At 45.7% G+C, this 18,020-nt stretch overlaps 1 protein-coding gene across 6 annotated transcripts in view; it reads right to left on the minus strand.

The window, feature by feature from the left end:
• Nucleotides 1–18,020, minus strand: part of LOC112230747 (spectrin alpha chain, non-erythrocytic 1-like) — a 58,894-nt gene that overhangs the window by 11,892 nt on the left and 28,982 nt on the right. For 3 of the 6 annotated variants that reach the window (XM_042311537.1, XM_042311534.1, XM_042311533.1), the window contains exons 12-30: nucleotides 17,761–17,916; nucleotides 17,343–17,547; nucleotides 15,945–16,126; nucleotides 14,086–14,452; nucleotides 8,360–8,670; nucleotides 7,955–8,089; nucleotides 7,549–7,697; nucleotides 7,051–7,107; nucleotides 6,652–6,850; nucleotides 4,751–4,855; nucleotides 4,562–4,594; nucleotides 4,420–4,455; nucleotides 3,531–3,578; nucleotides 2,527–2,618; nucleotides 2,124–2,268; nucleotides 1,603–1,884; nucleotides 1,241–1,438; nucleotides 432–682; nucleotides 31–193 (exon numbers count right to left, since the gene is read on the minus strand). In XM_042311537.1, the coding sequence (XP_042167471.1) occupies nucleotides 31–193; nucleotides 432–682; nucleotides 1,241–1,438; nucleotides 1,603–1,884; nucleotides 2,124–2,268; nucleotides 2,527–2,618; nucleotides 3,531–3,578; nucleotides 4,420–4,455; nucleotides 4,562–4,594; nucleotides 4,751–4,855; nucleotides 6,652–6,850; nucleotides 7,051–7,107; nucleotides 7,549–7,697; nucleotides 7,955–8,089; nucleotides 8,360–8,670; nucleotides 14,086–14,452; nucleotides 15,945–16,126; nucleotides 17,343–17,547; nucleotides 17,761–17,916 (3,114 nt within the window). The remainder of the gene's footprint in view (nucleotides 1–30; nucleotides 194–431; nucleotides 683–1,240; nucleotides 1,439–1,602; nucleotides 1,885–2,123; nucleotides 2,269–2,526; nucleotides 2,619–3,530; nucleotides 3,579–4,419; nucleotides 4,456–4,561; nucleotides 4,595–4,750; nucleotides 4,856–6,651; nucleotides 6,851–7,050; nucleotides 7,108–7,548; nucleotides 7,698–7,954; nucleotides 8,090–8,359; nucleotides 8,671–14,085; nucleotides 14,453–15,944; nucleotides 16,127–17,342; nucleotides 17,548–17,760; nucleotides 17,917–18,020) is intronic. The other 3 variants (XM_042311538.1, XM_042311536.1, XM_042311535.1) reach the window with 2 other exon arrangements.

The following is an 18,020-nucleotide window of genomic DNA, read 5'->3' on the forward strand; positions in this document are numbered from 1 at the left end:
TCATTGTGATATTCTTAGCCAATCCTGTACCTGGATGTTGGTGGGGTCCTTGTAGGACTCGTCGGTGGCCGTCTGCAGCTTCTCGCTGATCCAGGCCTCAATCTCATCCACATCACGGCTGAACTGCTGCAGGGTCTGGGACTCACCCAGCTTGGAACGCTTCTCAATCATCTGGGCCTTCAGACGGCGCCACCTACAGACCGGGAGGACAAACGCAGGCAGGCACAGTTACACTAGGGCAGGCAGTTACGCTATGGCAATTCCATGGTAATGGAATTACGCTGAGACTTTAAAAAGTATGCCAAACAAAAACCATTGATTTCAAAGTTTAACAAACCATATATCAGTGGCCAATTCCATGGTAACGGTATAAACAGATACGCACATGCAAAGTTGCACAGATGGTCATCTAAAGAGAAAGCTAGAGTGACCTGTCCAGGACTTCGTTGCGACGTTTGGAGATCTCAGGCTTGGCGTAGTGGTCAGCGCCGACCAGCTGGTCAGCAAAGGACTGCAGGGCAGCGATCTTCTCCTCCTGCACATTGATGGCCTTGTCAAAGTCCTCGTGTTTCTTGATGAGGGCCTCCACGCTGTCCAGGGAGTCGCCCTTGTCGTCGCTGGCCAGGAAGGCCTCGCGCGCTGCCATCCAGTTCTCAGCCTGCTCACAGTCACGGTTGAACAGCTGAGGGAGGAGTGGAGAGAGATTACTCACTAGGATAGGTTTTATACTGGCTAGGCTAGTAATTGACTTTGTCTCGAGGTTGTGTGTAGTATAATTATTACATTTTTTATTCCATGGGTTGAGAGCACACAAACTAGATTAGGCCTAGTTCATCAAAGGTACACTGTCAAGTCTGGAGCAAAGGAAACTAAACTAACAGACACACCAACATGTCCTTAAGTTTAAATAACCAAAAGCCACTGAGACGAGGTGTTTGTTTTTGCAAGGCTTAAGGAATGATCTGCCACCCTTTCGTGCCCCAGAAGGTAAGCAACAGGGGGGTTTCTAAGACTGCATCATTTTAAAAATATATTTCTATTGAGGTTTTATGCTGTGTAATTTCATTTACTTAAATTAAGTTATAGTTAAATTACGGTCAAACATTGCCAATTTGCGAGCTTGGTGTGTGTGCTGTGTCCCTGTATGGAGGCAAGCTCCGTTTCATAGTTTGTTCGACAGTGTTAATGATTGAATGAATGTGTCTGTCGGTGTCCGTGTGCGCGCATGCGTGTCTCCAACCTGGAGCTCCAGGCACTGGTCGAGCATCATGCGTCTCTGGACCCAGGCCTTCTCCAGGTCGGCCCTCTCGTGGTCCAGGGCCTCCAGCTTCTGCTGGATCTCCGGACTGGCGTAGTGGCCACGTGCCAACAGCTGCTGGCCAAACTGCTCAAAGGCCTGGAAGGTGCCCGCACGGGCGTCGATCTCAGTACGGTGCTCCTGGAAAGAGGGAGAGAGGATGGTAAGATTACAGGTGTATATTGGATGGACTAGATGTTTGTGTATGTCCATATGTGGAATCTGGTTCACCTGGTATGTCCACAAGATACAGGGGATGGATGGTACAAGTGCTTGTGTGTGCATCAATGTGTATATACCAGTACCTGGTGTCTCTCCAGCAGGGCCTCAGCCCCGGTCACATCTTTGGCCAGTTCCTCTGAGGAGACCAAGCTTCGGATGCCGTTAATCCAGGACATCAGGTCCCTGAAGTCGGAGAGGAAGCGCTGCAGGTCGTGGGAGTTGCCCAGCTTGTCCTTACGCTGGTCGGCACGCGCCACTAGGCTGCTCCAGGCCGTGTTGAGCTCTGTGCACTTCTCCTGGATGTCGTCCACAGCCTCCGGGTGGGACTGGATCAGACGCTCCGCCGTCTCCCCCAGAGACTTCACCTGGAGCAGGAAGGCAAAGATCCGCTAAGGATTATTACATTCTTCAACCTTTTTTTTAGTCCCTGTGTGTTTGGCTGGTCCTGCTCTTACTGAGACGCAGTATCTTCTTGAAGAAGGACGATCGACACAGTAGATAAATGCATGCGTTTCTGCTCACCTCATCTTCAAGACTTTGATCAATACTGACCATCCGCTGATCTAAATGGCAAGTGAAAGTGTGTGTGTGTGTTTCCGCTCACCTTGTCTCCCAAGGCGGCCAGGTCTCTCTCAAAGCCCTCATGTTTGCGCTGTAGAGCCTGAACGCTGGCCAGGTCGTGGCCGTAGTTGTCGGTGTTCAGGGCCTGGTTCTTCTCCTCGATCCACTCCTTGGTCTCATCCGCATCCCTGAGGAAAACAAGCAGCCATTTAGTTTTTCATTTCACACCAGCCATTTTGTTCAGTGTGTTAAAATATTAATGTCCACCAACTTTCTCCTTGAGGTGATCTTGGTCTTCATCAGGAACCTACATGGGCTAATACATGTGTCACCTTAAACACAGATGTCTGTGTGCAGACTTTAATATGCAGGTTTCTTCTGCATCTGTTTGAACATAGTGTGTATGTGCACTTCATATTCCTTCTGTGGATGTGTGCTGTGTGTACCTGTGGAACCTCTGCACCTCATGGGCACTCCCCAGCATGTTGCTCCTCTCCTCAGCCAGCTGCTGCAGGGACCGCCAGCGGTTGTTCAGCTCCTACAAACACACCCCCAGACACCGTTATCAACCAATCACAGAGCTAGACAGAGCTTCTCCAGGATCCAATAACTCCCATGAGGCCTTTGCCAAGGTTTCTTGAACCCAGTGCTCCAATTTAGCCGATTTAAATTGAGTGAATGTTTTAATGAATTGATTAATGACTTATTTTCAGGATATTATTTGATATATAGACTCTTGGTTGCATATCCTTCCAGGTTGGGATAAATTCCATTTCAACGCAATGAATCAAAACAAAATGACTTAATTTTTTAGATGAACTTGAACACTTCTCTGAATTGACTGAGTTACAATGGAGTCCAGTGGAATGGAGCCCAATACTGGTAATCTTGAGCAATGAGGGTCTTAAACTGATATCAGTTGTGAATATAAATTGTGAATCAGTAAAGTGCTCATTGATTCAGGTTGTGCTCCACGTGTGTTTGACAGACAGACTGGTGGTAAAGGAGGCTGTTGGATAAAAGGGGTTGGTAACGAGGAACATGGAAAGTCAGACTGGGAGATGGATGAATGTCAATGACGATACACAGGATGGAGAAAGAATGGAGGAAGAAATGACAAACCGCTAGGGAAACAAAATATGGTGTTGAGGCATATTTCAACGCCATCCTTCATTTAGAAAACAAATAACAATGGTTAAAGGAGAGGAGGATGAGACAAATGAAAACAGGAATGAGGGACAAGGCCATTCAATGACATCGGCGTCATGATGAGAACAAAAATACAACGTAGACTGTAGACACGGACAAGACAATGGAACCACAGGATGACCACGTTGATGAAGGGGTTAGTCTTCAGAACGAACAGGATGCAGGTATGAGGCCAGTCAGGAGGACATAAATGCGAGGGAGGAGGGGCGGGACTTGGGGGGCTAGTCTTTAAAAACCTTACCTTGATAGTATTAAAGTTAGCCGTCGTTTGAACAGCCAAGCGTACATTCTACAATCAAAAGGTGGGAAAAAAATCAGAGCAGAAAGAAGGGAGGATAGGAAAGGGGGGGGGACAAAAACACCACACCAGTCAAAAGAGGAACCATATTAGCACCGCAGGGGGTAAAGACAGACCATGTCTTTACACTGTTGCCCAAAAGACAGCCGGCACCATCAACATGGCAATAGAAGACCAGCAGGCCCCAAACCACCACCATTACCGTACATGCAGTGGAGACGGAGACTTAAGCGCTGACTAAGTTACTACAGCTCAAGGCAAAAGTTAATATTGGGTTTATGTGTAGGCTGTGTCAACAAAGATGCATATAATACTGTCTTCTAGCTAAATCCATATATGGGTCAACATGTGTCTGCTATGTGTTTTCACCTGTTTTAGCTGTAATGAGAAAGTTTTTAAATTAGGTCAAAATTACCTTAACACATTTTTGTTTACCCAAAGAAATTAATACCTTATAAACAGGTAGCTAGAGTAAACAAGTAAACAGGTTCACTAGAGTAGCTAGTGAACAGTAGAGTACTTCTAAATATAGAGTAGAATATATTGAATGGTGAGTGGTAAGTGCCAGGTCTACCATTCATTTCTTTATCTTTGGTTTGTTAACAAGTACGTCTTACATCAACTGATACAAGGTCCTATGTACAAGGCTGAATTACTGGGCATGAATCCAAGATTCAGGTTCATTTAAATATTTTTGACAGGCTACATGCTGTCCAATCTTTTATGGAGGGGAAAAAAAAGACATGGTCACACTAAAAGGATATAGTTTGGGAGACAAAATGCTTTGTTTGGATATCCATGAGACCAAGTTGATTGGCCAAGACTTTCTTACCTTCCATGGTGAAGCATTTTTGGAATCAGTATCATCCTGTTGGAACAAAGAGGGGAATTTGGGTTACATATGTGACAGAAATAAAGATACATTATACTGTTAATGAAATCAAAATGTATTGAAACTCAGGAGTCGTCTTTACCTTGCCAGGAACAGAACCCACCATTACTTGTTCCTGGAGTAAAAAAGTGAAGTTAAGCTAAAAATGTTTTACACTGGCATCCCTGGGAAGTGAATACCTTTGCTGTATTTCAAACAATGTAAAATCCTTCACACAAATACTCATGACAGATGAAACATGACAAATCTCTGCATTAGCGGGCTACATTACCTGAGCTTGGACCATGTTTGCCTCCTCTGCCATTAGGCCCTCAGACTCCAGCTCAGATGCCACCTTGTTGATGTCCCTCAGACGAGACTCGTTGGCCTTCAGGTCCTGGTGGACACGCAAGGAGAAGAAAGACCGTCACTACACAACTCACACACATTTTATTCACCAAGGTACTGGTCGAGATGGGTATGGTATAAACGAAGAAGGACTGCAGCGCTCTGCAACCGGAATATGGAAGCTAATTGGAGTCAAATCAAATTGTATTTGTCACGTGCGCCGAATACAACAGGTAGACCTTACAGTGAAATGCTGACTGGCACGCCCTTAACACTTATTCTTCTTAAAACTGCACTGTTGGTTAAGAAAGTATTTACTCAAATAAACAAAAACAAAATATTAAAGAGCAACAATAAAATAACAATAGCAAGGCTCAATACAGGGGGTACCGGTAGAGAGTCAATATGCGGGGGCACAGGCTAGTCGAGGTAATTTAGGTAATATGTACACTACCGTTCAAAAGTTTGGGATCACTTAGAAATGTCCTTGTTTTTGAAAGAAAAGCAACTTTTTTGTCAATTAAAATAACATCAAATTGATCAGAAATACAATGTACATTGTTAATGTTGTAAATGACTATTGTTGCTGGAAACAGCTACTCCAAGTTTATCCTTTTAAAAAGGCTCATTGATCATAAGAAAACACTTTTGCAATTATGTTAGAAAACTGGCTAATCCAGGTGAGTATCTGGAATCAGCATTTGTGGGTTTGATTACCAAAATAAACTGAAGATCTTCTTGTTCTGAGAAATGAAGGCTATTCCAGGCGAGAAAATTCCAATAAACTGAAGATCTCGTACAACGCTGTGTACTACTCCCTTCACAGAACAGCACAAACTGACCCTAACCAGAATAGAAAGAGTGGAAGGCCTCGGGGCACAACTGAGCAAGAGGACAAGTACATTAGTGTCTAGTTTGAGAAACAGATGCCTCACAAATTCTGAACTGGCAGCTTCATTAAATAGTACCCGTGGAGTGAACTTCCGACCTCAACTTTAGGTACCGATACGATATGTATTGTGATTCTGTATGTATCACGATTTATCACAATTCTATATTTATTGTGATTTCGATACTACTACAGAGGGAAAAGAGCCATGAGACAGCGAGTTTTGATCAGTCATAATGAAAACATGTTGGCTCACCAAGATTGAGGCCAAGCCACAGAAATACCCCTTGTTTTGACAGCCGACTAGCGCAAGCTGATATTACCTATCTAGCAGAGAATCGATACTTAGTTATATGACGATATATCGTCAAATATATTATTGCGGGGGCGTCCCGGGTGGCGCAGTGGTCTAGGGCTGTGTCACCAGAGACTCTGGGTTCGAGCCCAGGCTCTGTCGCAGCCGGGAGGTCCATGGGGCGATGCACAACTGGCATAGCGTCGTCCGGGTTAGGGAGGGTTTGGCCGATAGGGAAATCCTTGTCTCATCGCGCACTAGCGACTCCTGTGGCAGGCCGGGCGCAGTGCACGCTAACCAGGTCGCCACGTGCACGGTGTTTCCTCCGACACATTGGTGCAGCTGGCTTCCGGGTTGGATGCGCGCTGTGTTAAGAAGCAGTGCGGCTTGGTTGGGTTGCGTTTCGTTTCGGAGGATGCATGGCTTTCGACCTTCGTCTCTCCCGAGCCCGTACGGGAGTTGTAGCGATGAGACAAGATAGTAACTACTAACAATTGGATACCACCAAATTGGGGAGAAAAAGGGGGTAAAACCTATATTATTGCGATACTCTACTGTATTGATTTTCCCCCTCATCACTACTAAAGCCTAAAAGGATGAAGTACAGTAAGTCAGCTAGTGCCCTCTCCTACTCCCGGCAGCCACTGTGTGTGCGGGGTACCTTCTGGAAGTCGTCAAACTTCTTCTGCAGCACCTCCACCTGCTCCAGGTCAGAGCCCACCTCCTCGTTGGTGAGGGCTCCCTCCTTCTCGTTGATCCACTGCTGCAGTTCGTTAGCCTCGCGGAACAGCATGAACTTCTTGCAGCTCTTTTCTAGCATGTCCTTGCGTTTCTCGCCCAGCTCCAGGAGAGTGCCGTACCTAAAATGACAGGATGGAGATTTTAGAATCCCCTTTGTGTAGAGCGAGAGAGCGAGCACTGGAACCAGTCACAAGGACCACGACATTGAAATGGGTATTGATTGAGGGACTGGCAGGAATGGCAATGGCTGCGTTGCTCGTGGGAATGCATGGTGGCTTCACAAACATGACACCTAGAGGGACACTCTGGTCCTACTCACAGTTCTTCCACCTGCTTCATGCGTACAGACACACTGTACGCCTCCTTTGCGCCCGGCCTACTCAGTCACAAACATGACATGCGCAGGCAGGCATTAGCAGTTAGGGAGGGAAACAGAGAAACAGACAGAAAGGCAAGGCCGTTAGTGACAGAAAAGTTTAAGCTACTGGCTCACTGGACTGTAATGATAAGAAAGAGACTAAAGGAGACTAAGAAAAACAGACCGAAAATTTGAGGGAGGGGGAGAGAGCGAGACTGGGACATTGAAGAGGTTAATTGTTAATTAGCTAGGCTAAGATAGGAACGTATATTTGTTAAAAACAGTTAATTAAACCAGTCGGGTCAACAGGTTACGTTCTACGTTAGAGGTAAAAAGGTGGTAAAGAACCACAGGAGTGGACTGAAGATGAGTACTGGGGCATTTAAGAGCAGAAGTCAGAAATTACAGTGGGAAAGGGATGGTAATTTGGAAGTGGGTTAGGTAGGAGGAGGCCCTTACTGGTTCTCGATCTGGTCCTGGCGGAGGCCGATGCTGCCCTGCTCATCCAGCAGGTTCTCCCTGGAGGAGGACTGGGTGGGGTCTAGCTTCTTGACGTAGGCCGCTGGCACAAAGCCCTGGCGGTCGTTCACCTCCACCTTCCACCAGTCCTTCAGCAGGCGAGAAGAGACAAAAGACAAACATGTTATTTTTGTCCCCCATAAGGGATGAACATGCATCCCATTCAGTTCATACTATCTTGCTTATACCTATCAAATTATTTCCGTTCTACATCAAGTGCCTGATCATGGGTATGGGCTAGCAGCAGTTATTTGTGGATCTGGCCCTGCTTGGAGCAAGGCTTTTGTTCATCTCGCTAAGATGGTAAATTTATTTTATTATACAAGTTGTGTGTGTGTGCACACACCTTGTTGGTACTGTTGAGCAGGGTGAGGATGTCTCCCTTCTTCATGGTGACCTCACGGGGGCTCTTCTCCTGGTAGTCATAGAGGGCCAGCACCAGCTCCTTGCCAGTCTCATCATCGGTGGGCGCAACTTGTTGCTGCAGGTGGAAAGGAAACAAGTGTTTAAAGGTGCAATCTAGACAATAGCAACATGAAAATATCCGTTTGTGTCTATAACAGACCAGGAGTAGTAAAGAAATGATTGATTTGTTGGTACTCTGGTTCTCAGATGTTTGCAAAGATGGAAAAATAGTTGAATTGTTCATAGAATGTTAGCTAGCTAGTTTAGGCTTTTATAAAAAAGTTGTAAAATGGTGCGCATTCATTTCACGATAAGACTAAAGATGCAATGTGGGTTCCAGACTTACCCTGCAGGATTGGGCCTGCTCCTTCAAAGCCTGGATGCTGGTGCCATAAGCACTCAGGTCAGACATCAGTGCTTCGTGCTTCTTCAGCAGGGCCTCAGCCGAATCCTCATCCTTGCCGTAGTCGGGACTGCCCACGATAGGCTCTTTCTCCCTCATCCACGACTCTGCCTCGTTGGCGTCGGCGAAGTACTGCTGTGCCTGCAGTGAGTCCTCCAGGTCCTGCCTGCGCTGCCCGGCCTTGCCTTTCAGGGTGTCCCAGCGGCCGTTCAGCTCCTCCAGCTTCACCTTAACCTCCCCCCCAGCAAAGTGGCCTGGTGGGGACCACAGGGAGAGGGGGGTTGTTTATTTGCAGCGCCTTAAGAAAGTATTCACACCCCTAGACTTTTTCCACATTTTGTTACAAAGTGGGACTAAAATGGATGGATAATTTTTGTCAACGACTACACAAAAGACTCAAAGTGCAATAAAAATTCTAACATTTGTCAAACATTTATGAAAAATAAAACATTAGATAAGTATTCACAGCGCTGAGTCAATACCTTTGGCAGCGATTACAGCTGTGAGTCTTTCTAGGTAAATTTCTAAAAGAGCTTAACACACCTGGATTGTAACAACATTTGCCCATTAATCTTTTCAACATTCTTCAAGCTCTGTTAAATTGGTTGTTGATCATTGTTAGACAACCCTTTTCAGGTCTTGTCATTGGTGGCAACCCACCTGTTTTGAGCCCCACCTATTTAGCAAACAAATAATAATAATCTTTGAGTCAATAAAGCCGCATACAAACATGGTCTCTTTTTTGCCATCTTGAGTAAGGCAGCTCCAAAATGCAGGTGTTTGAGCTTAGCTCAGCGCTTTCTGTGGTGGTGGGGCAGCCAGTGGAAAATATTGAGTGTAGGGGTTGGTTCTCTAGTTGTGCCACTCATGAGGACACTACATCACCACAAAATCTACTGGGAGAGCTTGAAAATTCAAGCCCCTTGGGTGCTGCCTGCCATAGATTTACATTAGAAGTGCCCACCCAAGAAGGCTTAAGGTCATTGGCCACAGATCAAATGGACGTCAAATCATGTTATATCTACAGTAGTTTTGATTGGACTGATCATGTTAACATCATACTTTCAAAATCTTAGCTAGCTGGCTAGACACACAGTCATCATGAATCAAATCGGCAATCTTCTGGCAAATTCTTTTGAATCCCTGTCATATGAAGAGAAATATTACAAAAAAAACTTCAGTGCTCATCAGCCATTACACATAAACATTACAATAAGTTGGAAATCACAAATTCAACAGTGAGTGGTTTGGAAGGAATCAGTGGCTAACTGGAAGCATTGCAAAGCAATCACTAGCCTGCTATTCCGTGGATTGGGTCTGTGGTCCAATTCTGGGTTTAAGGGTCTCTATTCCAAGGATAAACATTCACACGCAACACCATGGGCCAGAAACAGTTGAATACATTGGCCATGCTGTCAATTCAGCATGACTTCTGCCGTGTTCAAAACAACTGGAAATTCGGAGCTCCGACTGTGGGGAAAAAATAATAATAATTCATCCAACTCAGAATTCGAAGTCGAGAATTCGAAGTCGGGAACTCTGGCCTCTTTCCAGAGCTCCGACCTGAAGATCACTGACGTCATGATTCAACCTTGTTTCCCCCACCCCCCACCCCCACCCCCCCGAGTTCCCAGTTGTCTTGAAAGCACCATAAATCCAGAGAATGCCAGACCATGATGACAAAATGTGAAGGACCACCACGCCACCTTCCTGTTCAAGTTGGGAGTCCAAAAATGTACTGTATGGTGCAGCATAAATGATGTAATATGCCAGGGAGATATGTATACTGTAGCTGAGAAAGTAAAACTAAGTGTATGTTGTGCAGTAAGCTGTTAGTTGCCCATGTGCCTCACTATTCGTGTTTTGTCCCATTCCCCCTCAAAACTTAGCCTACTTTTCTGACTTGGTGGTGCACATGTAGCCTATAGCCTGTCTTAGAGAAATCATTGAATATTGTAAGAGCTTTCATTGTCTGGTTATATGGCCCCTTTAATTATCCTACGGTTGTACGGGAGAATATTGCAAGAAACGCCAATGTTCTAATTCTGGCGCTGTACATTTCAAAAGTGCTAAACAAATACAGTACAGGTCCAAAGTTTGGAGACACCTACTCATTCAAGGGTTTTTCTTTATTTGTACTATTTTCTACATTGTAGAATAATAGTGAAGACATCAACACTATGAAATACCACATATGGAATAATGTAGTAACCAAAACAGTGTTAAATAAATCAAAATATATTTTAGGTTCTCAAAGTAGCCACCCTTTGCCTTGATGACAGCTTTGCACACCCTTGGCATTCTCTCAACCAGCTTCACCTGGAATGCTTTTCCAACAGTCTTGAAGGAGTTACCACATATGCTGAGCACTTGTTGGCTACTTTTCCTTCACTCAGCGGTCCAACTCATCCCAAACCATCTCAATTGGGTTGAAGTCAGGGGTGATTGTGGAGGTCAGGTCATCTGATGCAGCACTCCATCACTCTCCTTCTTGGTCAAATAGCCCTTACACAGCCTGGAGGTGTGTTGGGTCATTGTCATGTTGAAAAACAAATGATAGTCCCACTAAGCCCAAACTAGATGGGATGGCGCATCGCTGAAGAATGCTGTGGTAGCCATGCTCTTTAAGTGTGCCTTGAATTCTAAATAAAACTCTAACAGTGTCACCAGCAAAGCACCCCCACACCACCTCCTCCATGCTTCACGGTGGGAACCACACATGCAGAGATAATCTGTTCACCTTTTCTGCGTCTCACAAAGACACAGCGGCTAGAACCAAAAATCTCTCTATAAGAATCTCTGTTCTTATCTTGTGTCTGTTCTTGGGCTGTAAGCACAACCCCCACCTGTGGACGTCGGGCCCTCATACCACCCTCATGGAGTCCGTTTCTGACCGTTTGAACAGACACAAGCACATTTGTAGTGCAGTGCGGTCTGTGGTCCCCACCTGCAGAACCACTCCTTTATTGGGTTGTGTCTTGCTAATTGCCTATAATTTCCACCTGTTGTCTATTCCATTTGCACAGACAGCATGTTCTTGCCAATTTGATTGTCAATCAGTGTTGCTTTCTAAGTGGACAGTTTGATTTCACAGAATTATGATTGACTTGCCAGAGTTACATTGTGTTGTTTAAGTGTTCCCTTTATTTTTTTGAGCAATATATATATATATATATATTCCATTTATAACATATATAGATATATATATATAGATATAGATATATAGATATAGATATATAGATATATAGATATAGATATATAGATATAGATATATAGATATAGATATATAGATATAGATATATAGATATCTATATATATATATATATATACACACATACATATATTAGTAAAAAGAAAAACCCTGTAATGAGTAGGTGTCCAGACTTTTGACTGGTACTGTAGTTATATAGACTGTCCTAGCACGCTCATTAATATGTCTTAATCGAAATTAGGGACTCCTTATCTGTTCATTGTCCCCTTATGCCATAGCTTGTACATCTCAAATTGTCAGTAGAAACCATATTTGTTTAAGTAAGTCAGGCATAAGCTGTTTTTTTTAAGGCAATAAATGAAGTGGAATGAAAGGCTCTGCTGATAGCCAGGTGTAGCAGTGGTAAGGATTCACTGCATGGTGCTGAACAGAAGGCTCTGCTGATAGCCAGGTGTAGCAGTGGTAAGGATTCACTGCATGGTGCTGAACAGAAAGCTCTGCTGATAGCCAGGTGTAGCTGTGGTAAGGATTCACTGCATGGTGCTGAACAGAAAGCTCTGCTGATAGCCAGGTGTAGCAGTGGTAAGGATTCACTGCATGGTGCTGAACAGAAGGCTCTGCTGATAGCCAGGTGTAGCAGTGGTAAGGATTCACTGCATGGTGCTGAACAGAAGGCTCTGCTGATAGCCAGGTGTAGCAGTGGTAAGGATTCACTGCATGGTGCTGAACAGAAGGCTCTGCTGATAGCCAGGTGTAGCAGTGGTAAGGATTCACTGCATGGTGCTGAACAGAAGGCTCTGCTGATAGCCAGGTGTAGCAGTGGTAAGGATTCACTGCATGGTGCTGAACAGAAGGCTCTGCTGATAGCCAGGTGTAGCAGTGGTAAGGATTCACTGCATGGTGCTGAACAGAAGGCTCTGCTGATAGCCAGGTGTAGCAGTGGTAAGGATTCACTGCATGGTGCTGAACAGAAGGCTCTGCTGATAGCCAGGTGTAGCAGTGGTATTGGATTCACTGCATGGTGCTGAACAGAAGGCTCTGCTGATAGCCAGGTGTAGCAGTGGTAAGGCATTCACTGCATGGTGCTGAACAGAAGGCTCTGCTGATAGCCAGGTGTAGCAGTGGTAAGGATTCACTGCATGGTGCTGAACAGAAGGCTCTGCTGATAGCCAGGTGTAGCAGTGGTAAGGATTCACTGCATGGTGCTGAACAGAAGGCTCTGCTGATAGCCAGGTGTAGCAGTGGTAAGGATTCACTGCATGGTGCTGAACAGAAGGCTCTGCTGATAGCCAGGTGTAGCAGTGGTAAGGATTCACTGCATGGTGCTGAACAGAAGGCTCTGCTGATAGCCAGGTGTAGCAGTGGTAAGGATTCACTGCATGGTGCTGAACAGAAGGCTCTGCTGATAGCCAGGTGTAGCAGTGGTAAGGATTCACTGCATGGTGCTGAACAGAAGGCTCTGCTGATAGCCAGGTGTAGCAGTGGTAAGGATTCACTGCATGGTGCTGAACAGAAGGCTCTGCTGATAGCCAGGTGTAGCAGTGGTAAGGATTCACTGCATGGTGCTGAACAGAAGGCTCCGCTGATAGCCAGGTGTAGCAGTGGTAAGGATTCACTGCATGGTGCTGAACAGAAGGCTCTGCTGATAGCCAGGTGTAGCAGTGGTAAGGATTCACTGCATGGTGCTGAACAGAAAGCTCTGCTGTTGGGACAGCTTTATGTAGGCCCTAACAGTTAGTGGGCACCGTTTGTCACTGTTATAGTGCCATTAATGTACTGTTTAGTGGCTTTGCTGGCATAAAAACTGTTTTTTTTGTTTGCCAGACCAACATTTACATGGTAAAAATCACCACTGCTTGCCATAGATTTTCAAGACGATTTAAGTCAAAACTGTAACTCGGTCACTCAGGAACATTCACTGTCTTCTTGGTAAGCAACTCCAGTGTAGATTTGCCCTTGTGTTTTAGGTTTTTGCTGGTGCTTTGTTCTGCTCAGTTTCTTTTGTATCCTGAAAAACTCCTCAGTCCTTACCAATTACAAGCATACCCATAACATTATACTGCCACCACCACTATGCTTAAAAATATAAAAAGTGGTACTCAGTAATGTTTTGTATTGGATTTTCCCCAAACCTAACACATGTTTGGCTGTAACTTTAGTGCCTTGTTGCAAACAGGATACCTTTTTTTGGACAGGCTTCCTTCGTTTCACACTGTCATTTAGGTTAGTATTGTGGAGTAACTACAATGTTGTTGATCCATCCTGTTTTGTCCTGTCACAGCCATTAAACTAACTGTTTTAAAGTCACCATTGGCCTCATGGTGAAAGGGTTTGGACAATTCATTTCAATTCAGTCAATTCAGGAATTAAACTATAATTAACTGAATTGAAATTGACCCAACCCTGCTAGATAGTGAAAAAAGGTGACAGTAGGGCACATTTGTACGAAACAACTCACCTTCCTCCACCATAGCCTCTCCTTTCTGGGTGACGGCCTTGATGCGGGGCTCATGGCCGGCGATCTCCGCCTGCAGGGCCTGGTGCTTCTTCAGCAAGTTCTGGACGCCGATCAGGTCTTTTCCCCGGTTGGTGGAGGCGGCGATGGGCTCCTTCTCCCGGACCCAGGTTTCCTCGTCCTCCACGTCCCTGAAGAGCTGCTGCAGCCGCAGGGAGTCTGACAGCTTCTGCTTGCGGGCGGCCATGGGGTCGCGGAGGGCATCGTAGCGCGCCACCAGCGCCTCCTGCTTGCGCTTGATGTTGTCGCCGTCAAAGTGACCGGCTTCCTGGAACTGACGCGCCTGAATGGTGATGCCATCGATGCGGTCCTGGAGAGAGAGGGAAAGTCAGTCAGTCAGCCAACTAACTACCTGAATGGTGATGCCATCGATGCGGTCCTGGAGAGAGAGGGAAAGTCAGTCAGTCAGCCAACTAACTACCTGAATGGTGATGCCATCGATGCGGTCCTGGAGAGAGAGGGAAAGTCAGTCAGTCAGCCAACTAACTACCTGAATGGTGATGCCATCAATGCGGTCCTGGAGAGAGAGGGAAAGTCAGTCAGTCAGCCAACTAACTACCTGAATGGTGATGCCATCGATGCGGTCCTGGAGAGAGAGGGAAAGTCAGTCTGTCAGCCAACTAACTACCTGAATGGTGATGCCATCGATGCGGTCCTGGAGAGAGAGGGAAAGTCAGTCAGTCAGCCAACTAACTACCTGAATGGTGATGCCATCGATGCAGTCCTGGAGAGAAAGTCAGTCAGTCAGCCAACTAACTACCTGAATGGTGATGCCATCAATGCGGTCCTGGAGAGAGAGGGAAAGTCAGTCAGTCAGCCAACTAACTGCCGATCTGAAACAGTTCATGCATATATGATGACTCTTTTGTTCGTTTTGGTCTTTGGCAAGGGTTTTCTCAGCTGTTCTTGCACACTAGATTTTTTTCTTGAGGGATGCCGAAGTATGTAGCAGAAGGCTACATCCCATCGTCGGGGATTGGTCAACAGTAGGGATACTTCAATGAAGTGTGTTGACATTCAACGATAGACTAATCGTTCTCATGCAAATATTTTTAATTGAGAAATACTTTACCATCATGGCTGTAAAATTGTGCGGCAAAGATCTCCTCTCCAAAAACGTCAATGAATGAGACGCTGTGGCGTCTCAAGACGAAGAAACAGTACTATTGACGCCTTTTCTCGTTTTTAAAGTGAAGGTCATTTTAAGGGAGTTTGCGAGCACAATAGTTCAGTCCGCCTAGGTGTCAGCCGAACCAAATCATGCCGACACCTTAAGTCAGTCAGCCAGTCTTACCTTGTGCGCAGCCAGACCACCATAAGTCAACACTACTATTTGAATGCCTGAATATTATAGACCATGATGATGTCACTGCAACCAGGCTATGGAGGCTACTTGGAGTGGTAGCTCCCATGCATAGAATCAGCGTTTATTTGTGTCTGTCAATCAAAGACACCGCCAGGCATGGATGGGATTCTTATGAGGAGATACACTGTCTAGCAGCTGGTCCCAGAGGTAAATGCAACAGTGTCTAAGTAGTTAACTTTTTGGGTCTGAAAACATCTGAGCTAGAGGCTACTGGTGATGTTCTCCAGTTACCTGGTAGCTGTCAGTCAGTTATCTTGTGGTGATATGGAAGTCACTGAGCGCGTTCGAGCAGATCAAAACTGTGGTGCATTGTGGGTAAATTGTGACTTACTGACCTACAAATGATAATAAGTAGTTATATATGATGCAAGGTCGACTTGTAGATCAGTCAGCAGTTGCCTGCACTGTCGACTGCAATGTCAAACAAGCCCTTTACCTGGTGGGCAGTCACGTCAGCCTCCAGCAGGGCGTGCTTCTTCTGCAGGTTCTGGACGCTGGTCAGATCTTTGCCGTAGTCATCTGAAGCCAGGTGGCCCTCGACCTCATACAGCCACAGCTCAATGTCCTCCACGTTTCTGTTGAACTGCTGCTGCTGGTTGGCCTCGCGCAGCTTGATGCCTGGGGAGAGGAGAGCATGGTGAGGAGAGGTTTAGGAATGGTTGAAAGTAAGATAGAAATACCCTTCCTCCTTAAAAAAGGTTCAGAGGTTTGGTTTCAAATCTTGGGGCGCCAAAATGACCTTGTCTAGTAACTAACAGCTAGTCACATTATAAGATAACAATAGCACCTTCACTTTGAAATGTTACTCTCCAATAGATGTGGTCGTCCAAAATAATGTAAATCCCATGGAAATGTGTGTGGGAAAGATCCAAATCTCCTCATTGCCCCCCAGAAAAATTAGCCTACATATAGGCTATTGTTAATATGTGCATTTCACAGTATGAGATAACATTCGGAGTATAATGCTTGTATGGATGTCAACCCCAATACATGTTCATGTCATCGTCACCAATCAACTGCATTAGTTAAAAGCGACTTACCACCACCGATTTCTCTAAGCTAGCTATGGGAAAGAGGGATGCCTAGTCAGTTGTGACTTACCACCACCGATTTCTCTAAGCTAGCTATGGGAAAGAGGGATGCCTAGTCAGTTGTGACTTACCACCACCGATTTCTCTAAGCTAGCTATGGGAAAGAGGGATGCCTAGTCAGTTGCACAACAATGCATTCAACCAAAAATGGGTCTTCTGCATCTAACCACTCTGAATCAGAGAGGTGCGGGGGGCTGCCTTAAATCGACATCCACGTCACCGGCACCCGGGGAGCAGTTGTTAATGGAGGTTAACTGCCTTGCTCAAATGAAGAATGGCAGATTTTTCCACCTTGCCAGCTCGGGGATTCAAACCAGTAAACTTTTGGTTACTGGCCGAACACTTAAGAGCTTAGCTACCTATGCTACCAGCTATACGAACGAGTGTTGGCACTTAGCAGGCACTTCTTCTAAACCTGAAACGTGACTAGTTCTAAAATGTTATGCAGAAAAACCAGCCAAATATATCCAAACCAGATTTTAGTAACCACATTGTGGGCATGTTACAAGGGATCAATCACGACAGATTTGACGAATAACCACTTTGTTAGATCAGACTTGTTGAATGTGCACCAATCTGGCGCCCTTCATATATCCTCCACGATCTGCATTCCATTGACCTTTTTACCGCATCTATTCACTAGCATTGCCGCCATTTTGTACTACTTCCACTTGCTATAATAATATAATAATAGCCACACACTTCATCTGAACTTCACCTCTCCTCCACTCTCGTCGTCTCACCTTTGAGTTCGGTGGCCTCCAGCAGCTTCTTCCACTGGGAGCTGACCTCGTCCATGCGTACAGACACCTCGTCGGCGGCGTAGTGCTTCCCGTCTAGGAGCTCCTGGCCAGACTTCTGCAGAGCATCGATGCGGCTCTGGTTGGCTGACAGCTCTGCCTCGAAGGCCTGGTGCTTCTGGACCTTGCCCTGTAGGTTGGACGGGTCCTGGGGACAACAGAGAGAGCAGAGAGATGGTGTAAGGAACATGTTGCTATTAGGCCAGAGTACTGTGAATAAGAATCTGTGTGGTTCACGGTGGTACTGCATCCTAATGGGTTCTCGTAGCAGTCTAGGAGAAAGCCATGTTGAGCATTGAAACCCCATTATAAAGTAACTAGCTAAAGTATACCACTATAAAGTAGCTGGTTCCAACCATACCTTGTAGGCTTCGTCGGTGGCCGTCTTCATCTTCTCATTGATCCAGCTCTTGAGTTCGTCCGAGTCACGGAAGAACTGCTGCAGGTGGAAGGAGTCCTCCAGAGCGGCGCGGCGGGACTGAGCACGCTCGTGCAGGGCGTTGCGGCGGCTCAGCAGCTATAGGGGGAAACACAGATGTGTATAAAATGTCATCCCTAACATCCAGAATATGATATAAACAGATAGAGAGTTCAAAGTGCTGCAAACATAGGATACATTCC

The sequence above is a fragment of the Oncorhynchus tshawytscha genome, linkage group LG33 (genome assembly GCF_018296145.1).
Source record: "Oncorhynchus tshawytscha isolate Ot180627B linkage group LG33, Otsh_v2.0, whole genome shotgun sequence".
Classification (NCBI taxonomy): Eukaryota; Metazoa; Chordata; class Actinopteri; order Salmoniformes; family Salmonidae; genus Oncorhynchus; species Oncorhynchus tshawytscha.